Genomic DNA, 12,551 nt, shown 5'->3' on the forward strand with positions numbered 1-12,551 from the left:
TGCATTTTAGCTGCTTTTCTGTATATATAGACTTCTCTGTATATGTAGACTAGCTACTTATTCTGCTGTGTTACTGCCTCTTAAATCGTTTTTCAGTTGTGCACTTGCCTTGCTTCATTTAAAAAGTTTTAAATTGCTAATTTTGTAGAGTTTTAATTGCATTTACTGTTTAGGACTACACACTCAGCTTTGCTTGTCTCAGGACTTTATTTTCTGTGCTCAGAGCTATCCAGACCTTGCTGTGGTAGTGGGAAGTCCTACTGCTTACCAGTGGGACTGGTGAGCATTGTACTGCCTATCTAATGCTAGAGGAGTGGTTTCCAGCTCTGAAACTGTAATTTTATTAGCCTTTTTGGGCTGATTTCTATCCCTTTCAACTTTTGGGCTTAAAAACGCGTGTTTGCACATTTTTCACATCGTGCAGAACTGCGAGGCTACAGTTAAACTATTCCAGGTGCCAGAAAGTCTGCTCTTCAAATTTTACCTTAAAACTAGCTGGTTTCTCATTAGTAGCACTAAAATCTGAACCCCTGTGACTAGCACTTGCTATAGAACCTGCTGGAAAGCACTAGGAAGCCTGAAACTGATACAAGCACTCAGCTCTTCTTGTCAATAAGGAGAAATTAATCATAGGCACTAAACACCCTATAATTGCAAAGTACCTTGCAAAGGTAAGGGAAAACAGCTCTTAAACTTTACAAAAAAGCACCTAAACAGGCATGTCCAAGGGTCAGCATCCGGTGATTTCTCCTGTCCACCTGGTGAATCTGGGCATACTGGGGCAATGCGGCAACTGCCTCATGTACACAGACAATCCTCTCCTCCTACCACACAACACTACAACCTGCGAGAGATACACTTACATAGCCAAACTGGAAGCAAAGCTCTCTCAGGCCATGATTGTGCTAGACCAGGGGGTGTCCTTTTTCAAGCTTGCAAGGGCACGATTGAGTTAAAAATGGTCCTGGGGGCAAAACGGTGGAGACCAAAAAAAAAAGGTCTCACATTAACTGAGAGAAAAAAAAAAAAAAAAAAAAAAAAATGTGTAGGTTAATTTGATTAATAATTTTATTAAAAAATTTATTAATATTAATAAATTAATATAAATATAAATTATTTAACATTTCAATATCTCTTTCAAATCTCAGAATGCTTCAAACACTTCTTCAGAACACTTCAGCTAATCTAAACACAGACAGTGTTCAGAATTCAGACAGATATTAACAGACAGATAGCAGACTACTATATATACTATATATATATAAATATTTATATATATTATATATATATACATCCATTGGGAATTACAATATTAGGAGATTTAGACTTCAGATTTTTTGAGGAGTTTTTTTTCCCTTTTTTTTGAGTCATTTTGCCAGAAGTAATGAGCAAATAGGACTAACATATTGTGGAACATTATAAATGATGTATATATTTAATATATTATTTGCATAACCAAATACATAGTACAATTACAAAATGAGCCCCTTACCAGTCCCATTTTACACACCACTCGTTTCAGAGACAGTCCTGACAGTCCCTGAAAAAATTAAAAAAAAATGAAAAAAATTAAAAAAAAGCAAGATTCCATCTGCCCCAGCACCAAGCACAAACCCAAGCAACAAAACAAAACAACAAAGCAAACTCACACACCAAAACAAAACACGCAACACATACACAGTAAAGCCACAATACCGACAACAACACCCCCTTAAAAGCATGGCGTCATCGTCAGGCACACTGCATTCCGGGCGTATGGGCTGAACAAGGAGAGGCGCCTTGTGGCGGCTAGGAAAGGCACGGGTCAATGGCAAGCAGCCTGTCAGGCTTAGATCCTACATAACACACAAACTCAGGTCACTGCAAGGTGTGAGCTCATATGACTCCTGATATGTCCATGCTGGTGTGAATGACCTGAGACGAGGACCAGACTACATGAAGCTTCATGAGAGAGCTCTCTGAGCTCCTAGACCAGGGACCCTGCCCCTCTGCCTCTGGGGAGCAATTTACCCTCACCAGGCCTTTGGGATGGACCTTAGCAAGACCCCTGCCCAACTGGACAGACCCAAAGAGCCACAAAAAGAGGAAAAAAAGTCAAAACCAAGGCTCATATGGGATCAAAGGCTCTGCCTCCGGCGTCTCGGTGCCATACGCTAAGTAAGAGCAATCTGCCTGATACCAATAAAGAAGCCATGTCCAACCAGATTAATGGACATGCTGCACCTCAGAAAATCAAATCCCATCCGATGTTGCTCTGCAGACTTGAACCTCAGCACTGGACTCTGAGAAACAATAGACTTGCTGCTCATAAATAAGAGGTAACCTTCACTCTGAATAAACTCTGGAATAAAATCCCAATCAGTTCCTCATTGACCAGGTTCCCAAGAATCTTCAAGAGGATCTTCAATAGAGGTCTTGATGAGGTATTGGGTTTACAGGAGCACCATTGGTATCATAGACAGTATACCAAAAGACAATAACAAAAGAAATTATAAAATAAACATAAACAAAAATGTGCTTTTATTAATGATAAATAGGCTAGGCAGATAAACCCCCTAGGGCAGATAACCTAGTTATGAACCTATGAACCCCTGGAGGAGTGGGCAGAATGGAGTTAGGGTGAATGTATGGAGGGGTAGGTGATTGATTAATGTATTCCTTGTTCACTAGATTGTAATACCCTTGGTGGTGGCTTATGACTAATAATTTGCTGTCTGGTTCAATTCTCAGCTATAGTGCTGTGTGGAGCTGCAGTGTGTGAATTTCCACCTCAGCTAATTCCTGTGTCAGTGGAGGCTGGTAGCTTTGTGCGCAAATTCGCTGACCAATGTAAAGCATTACTGGCGTCCGGCGGCACGTAAAAATCAACTACCAATCTTTAAGGGCTACAAACAAAGCCTGTATGACTCTAACCAGGCGTGAACTCAATAAGGCTCAAATAAGAACCAAACAAACATATACCAACTCACAGAAGGGAGAAGAACCCACAATTGAGAACTAACCAACTAAAGCAACACTTTAACATTATTCATTCTTTTTAAACCCTCTACCGATGCTTCAATTTTTTCACATTAACCTATTCATTACAAAATTCATTGTTCACTACCGATGCTTTGAGCAAGAAATCCACAAACACATATACAAAAAGACATTTTCCACAATTAGACTTTACAAAAGATTCAAAAACAAGAATATACATATAAATTCTTAGAACATAAAACAAAAAGTTAGACAAAAAAAATGAAGAAACAGAATAAAAGATAACCTGGAAAATCACCCAAGAACACAAATGCATTACCTGAAATCAAAAACGAAATATTACAAGGACGTCCACAAATCTTAGGGGGAGACCAAAGAAGGAGGACAAATATAATGGACTTGGAGATGTAATGGTGGAGGGATTACAAACAGAAGAGCTATCAACTATGTATTTACAGACTATGCTACTAGGTATTTTATAAAACATATAATGTACTCTACCTAAATTAATTTATAACATATACCATAACCTTATGCATCATGCAACTTCGTACCATAATGCATTATGTGATTGCATGTATATTAATTATTCTTGCAGCTATCAATGTTATTAAACATTCTATGTGCAACTATTCTATCTATTAGCAATAGGAGTGCTATCTTATTCAAATAAATATTAAAAATAATTAGCAATAGGAACCCAGAGGGCTTTCTTGGCTGAAGAGATCATAAGTGATGAGTTATATAGCCACTTGGCTTACCACTGCCTGCTGCGCTACAAGGATAGGAACACTGCCCTGACTTAACACTTAATCTAAATAAACAACAGGAAATGTACACAAGCATTACAACCTGAATAGTATGAAAAAAGCATGATGAAAAAGCATGCTGACAAAAAATCTTTATGAACAATGTCCTGTGTATGTTGAGTGCCTATCAGAGACCTTTTGCATCAAAGCTGCATTAACAGAATGCTGACACAGCACTGTGAAAAGGTTTCCAGCTGCCCCTCCTACTGTTAACTCTAAACACCAAAACTAGTACACTACAAAACTCTATCTATGAGTAGCAGTTTACCAAGCACAGCTGTCTAATCCCACCTCTAGCTTTAGAAATGCAATAAAACACACTTTTCACACCTATTTTTGGTGAAAAGCCTACTTATTTGTCCAATTCCTTTAATATAGCAAATCTAAAACTTGGCTTCAAAACGCCAGCTTTGATTAGCTAAAACCTTTGCGTTAATGTAGTCGGTACGACACTTAAATAAAATAAATAAATCACCTCTAAACACTTGCCACGATCTACGAAAACTGCAAATTTTCTTTTTATAAAAATTTAAAAAACCACAGCCGCACAAGATAAAGACACAAAGACCAGATGTCAAAATGGGAAAACTGGAAAACTACTGTGCTAGACAGTCAAGAGGAGAAGGTTAACACCTGCATTACACCTCAAGCAACTCATAGCTTTTCAAAACCCACACCATTAACACCCACACATAGCAACACTAAACCCACATTTGCGGAGGCCCTTAACATTAACCTGCCCAAGCAACAAGGACCTCCGAAGCTGAAACGCAAACAAACACCAGTCACAACCAATGTGACACATAGCTCACAACACCAGTGTGCCACCCAACAACAGACCCTAAGGCAAGACAATGTACCCAACACTTTAGTCATAGGTGACTCTATAGACAGGCACACTGATGTCCCACTCACCAGGATGAACAAGGATAAAATTACAGTCAGCTGCCTGTCGGGTGCCAGGATCCGCCACATAACACACGCACTCAAGTCACTCCCCAATAAGTACAAATACAACTCTGTCATTGTCCATGCTGGAGTGAATGACTTGAGACGTACCTCCCTGGACTACATGAAAAGAGACATGAAAGAGCTCTTGGATCATGTGACCCAGGCAGGTATGACCCTAGCCCTGAGTAGCATCTTGCCTTCGCCCAGAATGATACCACAGTATAAGGACAAAATGATTGACTTCAACAATTGGCTAAGCTTCTGATGTCATTCAAAGGGGATCCAGTATTTGTCTGCCTGGGAAGACATGATCGACAAACCACGATGCTTTGCCAGAGATGGTCTGCACCTGTCACCCCTGGGATTCAGGTTACTGGCTAAAGCTCTTGCCACCCCTATAGTGCCTTTTTTAGGAAAGGTTCAAAGGATAAAACCATCACTGTAACAGATACAAGCATGCAAAATTTGAAGGTAATGCTACTCAATGCTAAAAGTCTAAACCACAAAATGCACTCTCTCGAGGCACTCCTAAAAATGGAGAACATCAATATCTGTGCAGTAACTGAGACCTGGTTCAAGGCTCCAGAGAGCACCCCTGCAATACCAGGCTACAATTCTTACCACACTTTTCGGCCACAAAACCAAGACCTAAACACTAAAGGTGGAGGAGTGTCCATATTCACCAAGGATATTCACACCTCCAGGCTAGTTGCCCAACACAATGCATCTGAAATTCTCCAGGTGCAACTAACACTAGGTAAGACTGCAATCCAAATTGTAACTTGCTACAAATCCCCCACCATGCTCCAAGATTCTCACTACACCTTTCTAAACATACTGGAAAATATTAAGATACAACCAAACACCCTAATACTGGGTGATTTCAACTACCCTGCCATTAATTGGGAAAACTACTCGGGTACCAACTCCTTTTCCCAACGGTTCTTGGAATTCATAAATTTCAACACCCTGTATCAACTAATCCATTGTCCCAACAGGGGCTCCAATATCCTAGACCTGGTCATTACCAACATGGGAGTTAGATTCTCCACACCAGTGGTCACCCCCTCATTGGTCAGGTCTGACCATAAGCAAATCACCCTTGACATCTACATCCCACCTCCACCCCCCAGTAAGGAAACCTCCTTAAAAAACTTCTCCAAAGCCAACTTCATGCTACTGAAGTCAGAAGTGACAAACTTCACAACACCCATGCAGATGGGATCTGGAAGTTCGACTGCAGAATCCTACACTAAGGCACTGTACGAGCACATCCACTCATGCATGAATCGTGCCATCCCAAATAGAACCAAGATGCACTTCTCCAAAAAAAGGAAGACAATCTGGTGGTCCCCTGCTATAAGCAAACTATACAACAGAAGGAATAAACTGTTGCAGAAAAGAGGAAAATACCAGGATGCAAAAAACTCCCTCACCAGCCTCAGTAAGAAGCTGAGATCCCTCATAAAATCCTCAAAAGCTAGTTACAAAAATAAAATTGCCAAAGATTCCAAAGACAACCACAAGGCATTCTATAGTTATGTCAAGAATCTAAATGGCAATGCTCAAATCTGCTCTGAGCTACAACAGAATGGCATTAAATATACTGATCCCAAGGATATTGTCAATATCCTGGCAGATCAATTTAGTGCCAACTTCACCCCCTCTCACCCCCTAAAGGGCCCATCTCAATACCAAAAGATTGCCAAATTCCGATAATCACGGCCACACAGGTAGAAACCGCACTGTCCAAAGCTAAGAATACAGCATCCATGGGACCAGATGACATCCCAGGCTGTGTACTACATGAACTACAAAATGAACTGGCACCTCACCTAAGTGTCATGTTTAATCATAGCCTCACCTCAGGCTTTGTGCCCACTGAGTGGCGCACAGCTACAGGTATCCTGCTCCACAAGGGAGGATCCGCCTTGGATGCCGGGAACTATCGTCCCATCAGTCTGACAAGCCTAATCTGCAAGGGCATGGAATGCATTATCATGGAACTTATAAACAAAGACATTGGCAACCTTCAAACACTGGACCCCACCCAGTATGGGTTTGTGAAGGGCCGATCTTGTCTCCTGAATCTGATTGGCTTCTTCGAATCAGTCTCCAGAGCTGTGGATGAGGGTAAGGCGGTCCACACAGCCTATCTGGACCTCACCAAGGCCTTCAACACCATCCCCCACTCTGGAATCATAGATAAACTTACTAAGCTAGGCATAAATCCCTACGTCACTTGATGGGTTGCCAACTGGCTTACTGACAGAACCCAGACTGTAAAAGTAGCCGACTACAAATCCAGCTCCAGACAAGTGACAAGTGGAGTACCTCAGTGTTCAGTCCAGGGACCACTCTTGTTTGGCATCTACTTCTCTGAAGTACAGGCCAACACTAAGGGACTCTGGCTAACAAAGTTTGCAGATGACTGCAAACTGGGAGCCATTATTGAATCCCCAAATGATGTGGATATTCTACAAAAGGGCCTTACAGAAACAGATGCCTGATGCCAGAGCCATGGGCTCAAGCTTAATGCCAAGAAATGTATAGTTATCCCCTTTGGAAAAAACATGTACCCATGAATTACCACATAGGTGGCAGGACACTAAACATTGAAAGTGTGATGAGAGACTTAGGGACACAGGTGGACAGTGGTCTCACTTTTGATAACCACATCGTCACAACAGTCAGGAAATCCTTCTATGTGGCACACCTCATCACTAAGGGCTTTTCATCCAGAAAAAAGGAGGTCATTGTCCCACTGTACTCATCCTTCATTAGACCCATTATAGAGTATAATGCCCCATTTGGTATGTACCTCACAGGACATCTGCAACAGCTGGAAAGGCCACAGAAATACCTCACTAAAAGAATCACAGGCCTAAAGCAGATGCCATATGCTGACCATCTAAAAAACTCCAGCTATACTCTGTGGCATATCGTCTACTCAGAGGCGATCTCTGCTTAACATACAAGGCCATGTCAAACCCTGAGCTGTTCGACATGCTCCACTTAAAGAAATCCCAATCCCTCAGAACCACATGCTCCAGGGATCTAAACCTTATCATCACAATGAACAAAACATGCTGGAGGGATAGGTTCCTGACCCAGAGACTCCCCATACTCTAGAATAGACTGCCCATGCATGTCAAGCAGAGCGCCTCATTGGCCCTCTTCAAAAGGAACCTCGATGATTGGATGGGAGATAGGAAATTCACCCCGGGGATCAAGTCAGTCACCCTGCTAGACAGGGGCCCAGAGAAGTAAATATTGTGGGAAGAAATATCCAGGGAATTGTTATGGCTAGGCTTGCATAGGCCTTAGAGCCGATAGCCTAGTACCAACCTATGAACCTATGAACCTATGACTCAAACAAGTTGATCAGCATACTGGAAAGACACACTACTGGCAAATCACTATAAATGGATGGCCTGCCTACTGAATTCTGGAATCAAAACACGTAGGTGATGCTACTACTATTTACAAAATTATTTAATGAGGTCATACTGAATGGGAATATCCCTGGCATGTGGATACAGGCCATGCCAGCTATGATTCTAAAGGATGGGGGGTATCAGAGTCTGCTCTTTTTATAGTCCAGTCTCAATACTTAATCATAATTACAAATAATTTATGTTCATAATTAGAGTGGGGTTAAAAAATCTTTTACTTGGACTGATGGGGAAGGCCAGCACAGGTTTGATACAGGATGATGGAAGTTTATTAACAAATTAAAGGCAATTATGCTTCTAAAGCATGTGCAGAATACTGGTGATGAACTAATGGTGTTGAGTCTGGATCCTGAGTAGGAAATGGACAACAGGATTCAGTGGTACTGTTTCTCAATGTTGTTAGAAAGCTTTGGATTTCCAAGAGAATTTACAACCTTAATTATTTCAATATATGTAGGCTCATATGTATGGGTTATAACACATGCAGGTATTTTGCCAGCATTTAAATTAACAAAGGCAGCACATAATGGATGTCTCCTGCCCATTATGTGAACATTTATTTGGATCATTTGCCTTCCACCCATTGGGATGGTGGCATAATGGTTAAGGTGTTTGCCTTACAATCACAAGGTGCAGGGTTCGAGTCTCCCAGGGGATAATTGGCTAGGCTTAAAATGGCTTGTAAGGGCAGTTAGCCTAGTACTAACCTATGTGATCTAATCTTCATGTGTAGGAAATAAAGAAGTTATGTACTTACCATAACGTTCAATGTGAGTTGTTCTTCTTGCCTTCATTATTACTGATGGGTTCGGAGCCAATCCTCGGCTCTGAGTCGGACAATTTGCAAAGCTCAAGGTCTCTAACAACTCGAGGCCAAAGCCCTATCCCACAATGCACCACTACATTCCCCAGATCTTGTTTGCTGCCAACTAGCATAAAACCTACCCCAGATTTCAAGGAAATCATACAGGCCACTGTAAGAGGAAACTCCTCAGGAAAACCAAAACCAAGTTAGAACCTCTCGAACATCCAGACATAGGAAGGGGTAGGTAGGGGGGGTCATAATAATGAAGGCGAGAAGAACAACTCACATGGAATGTTATGGTAAGTACATAACCCCCCCGGATTCTCAAAAGCTTGCACGGCATGCATGATTAGTGTTAGATGAAATTTTGCCAATACGGCGGCCGAGCGATCCACGTAGTGCATGTCTAACGTGCACGAGCGCTGTAGCACTAGTGCTGCATGTCCCCAGCCCCCGTATGCAAATCACCCCATTTGCAGGTGAAAACCATGCAAATGAGGTAAATTTGCCATCCAGGAAGCAGGAAACAGGGCGTGCAGGACTAGCGTAATATGCAGAAATGTACTCGGTTAGTAACCAAGTACGGTACTGCAAACTGCAAAACAGAGCTATGACAGCCCCAAATAAAGGCTGCATAGCATTGAGGAAGCATGCCAATGGCCAAGTAGAAGGCCATTGGCATTGCAAACAATGCCAAATGTACAAAATACAACTTTCATGAAATGTCCGCCATTCACGTCCATTGAAGCATAGGGCAGCGGCGCACAAATGGGATCGGGGGAAAATAATAAAATAAACCTAAAATAAGCACTCTAACTAAAAGCAGTAGTCTGCCATGCAAGTCAATGGCAGGCAGAAGACAACCTGGCCAGTGAGTAATGGTTGTTAATGAGGGGAGGCTGAAAGTGAGACATCTAACTATGTATTAGCAGGCAATCCTATGCAAATGAGGTGAAGGATAGTGAATCCCAGTTTTCCCCAGCATGTGAGGCAGGTCCCAAGAGTGTAAGAGTATAAATACCTTGGTGCAAGACTAGGATATAGGTGACATCATGGGGGTGTGTGTCAGGCATACTGTAAATGGATTGGAGCCCTGTGGCTCGGGATTGCTCCTAGCTTAGCACAGCTAAGCCAGGGGTGTGTCTAAACCTCCCTAGCACCCTTTACAAAGTGTAAGCGGGTGTGCGAGGTGCGCACCGGGTTGTACAGGAAAAAAAAAAGAAGTTAAACCAGGAAATAGCAGCTCTGTGCACATTTGAACAGGGAGGCAATGGGAAGGGAAAACAGCAGTAGGAAGGTAATCAAGGAGAACTAGCTGAGCTGACAGGTGAAATGTATCAGAATCAGCCAATTACATAGGCAGCAGACCAGCCCAGTCCAGAACACTACTATAAAGTAAGCAAACACCTTCTCCCCTGGTTTTTCCACACTCTACACCACCGGTGTATACAAGTGGGGAAATTTTAACAAACAAACCTACAAAATGAGAAGGGCTGCAGCAGGCAACATAGAACAAATGTGCAAGAGGTTGAGGGTGGTGAGGATGTGAATGCTGCCAAACAACCCACAGTGAGGAGACTGAGAAGAGTGTACAGACCCAGGGTAACCTACCAGGGGCTACATGAACTAGGGATAGTGGAGCATGATAGGGTGGACAGAGACCTCCTACAGAAAATTGTTGAGCTGTGCCGGCCACACCTGACACACCAAACAGGCCGAGGGGAACCCATCCCAGTGGATACCAAGGTATGTTTAGGCCTAGGTATACTAGCCACAGGTACCCCTCAAAGCACAACTGGAGATATCATGGGCATCTCACAGGCATCAGCATCAAGAGTGTTCCACCAGTTCCTGGATGCCCTGTCAGCACATGCCAGTCAGCACGTATATTTCCTCAACACACATGAGGTGTTGAACAGCAATATGCGTCTCTTCCACCAAATAGCAGAGTACGCTGGGGTAGTGGGTGCTATAGACTGCACGCACATATGCATCAAAGCACCACCCGGTGAGCAGGGTAGGGCCTACATCAACCACAGGGGCGTCCCCTCCATCAACTGCCAGATCATATATGATGCCCAGGGTGTTATAATGAATGTGTGTGCTGGCTGCCCTGGAAGCTATGATGATACACATACATGGCATCTGACGCAGCTGTACCACAGATTTGCCAATGTGGACATCCCCTATGGTCACCTAGTGGGGGATGCTGGGTACCCACTGGAGCAGTGGCTGATGACACCCATCAGAAATGCACACACACCTGAACAACAATGCCATAATGAGGCACACGCACAGGCCAGACATATAACAGAGCATGTGTTTGGGATGCTCAGGTCACGGTTCCGGTGTCTGGACACATCCGGTGGAGCCTTGCAGTATTCACCAGCTACATGTACCCAAATTGTTATGGTATGTGCTATGCTACACAATATGATCCTGCGAAAACAGCTGCAGCAGGAACAACATGGGGCAGGGCCACACAGCCCCCCACCAATGCCAAGGTCTGTACAGGCACAGAGTGACGCAGAGGAGGAACAACCTGAGCCTGCCCCAGTAGGCAGAAGGAGGCATGCCCAGTATGCCCTGGCCTTGGCAAAGAGGCAACGCACAGCATATGGACTGACACAGTAGGGATCGAGGGAATGACACCTCTCTCTGACTTGCACAGACAGTAAAAGGGATGATAAACATGACATTGCCTGTAACCAACCATGTATAGGTAGTGTACTATGTGCTTCCGACATAGGCAGCCTTCCAGCACCATCCTCAAGCCCGGCACACCCTCAAGGTAAGCCAATCAACCTACCAATTGTCAAATGGAGTAGAATGTGTTGTTACCTGTAGCTATGGTATGGCTGTGAGCATGCAAGGGAATTGGGTGGCCGAAGGCAGCAGACAGTAGACACCCATAGTGGCACCATGACATCTATAACACATACTGGAGTCACCATAGTAGCCAGTACTACATAGGGTGACAAAACCCACTGCAGGAAATGGGCTGAGTGACATGTGTGTCCATAAGAGCCACACATGCCAGTCAGGAAGGTTCACATACCCAGCAACAGTCTCAGCCAGCAGGACAGGTGTAGACAGACACAAACAAATGCTGTACTATGGCCTCTGAATGAGCCCTATGGGTAACCTTTCCCCCAGGCCTACACAGACAGACCACAGAAGGCCAGGCAGTCGGATGTAAGTTGTGAAGGCTAGGAAGTCAGAAACTAATATGTAGGTAAACAAAGTTAAGATCTGTAGTACACTGGTATGCCTCTAGCCAGCAGGATAGGTAAGACTACAGACTGAAATGGAGTACCTGTCATACCAGTACAGTCCTAGCAAATGTGTACAAGTGTCAGGTGTGCCCCCCCACCATCCAACATACACTTATAGTAGCAGTCAGGTGCCCCCCCCACACTCCTGTGTAGAACAGTAGAAACAGTCAGGTGTGTCCCCCCCGCTATGCAGAATTGTAGCAACAGTCAATGCCAAATGACTGATGGATACCCTGCAGACACAGCATGCTACCTGTTGGTGTACAACACAAAGGTC

The 12,551-nt window shown here is 43.4% G+C and overlaps 1 protein-coding gene across 1 annotated transcript in view; it reads right to left on the minus strand.

Annotated features, from left to right (window-relative positions):
* Positions 1 to 1,502: 1,502 nt before the first annotated feature.
* The window catches only part of LOC122805431 (zinc finger and BTB domain-containing protein 11-like), a 174,086-nt gene continuing 163,037 nt past the window's right edge, over positions 1,503 to 12,551 (minus strand). Inside the window, exon 2 of the mRNA XM_044075614.1 lies at positions 1,503 to 1,540. Coding sequence (XP_043931549.1) covers positions 1,503 to 1,540 — 38 coding nt within the window. The remainder of the gene's footprint in view (positions 1,541 to 12,551) is intronic.

Source organism: Protopterus annectens, chromosome 1.part0, assembly GCF_019279795.1.
Source record: "Protopterus annectens isolate FY-2018-M chromosome 1.part0, PAN1.0, whole genome shotgun sequence".
NCBI lineage: Eukaryota > Metazoa > Chordata > Ceratodontiformes > Protopteridae > Protopterus > Protopterus annectens.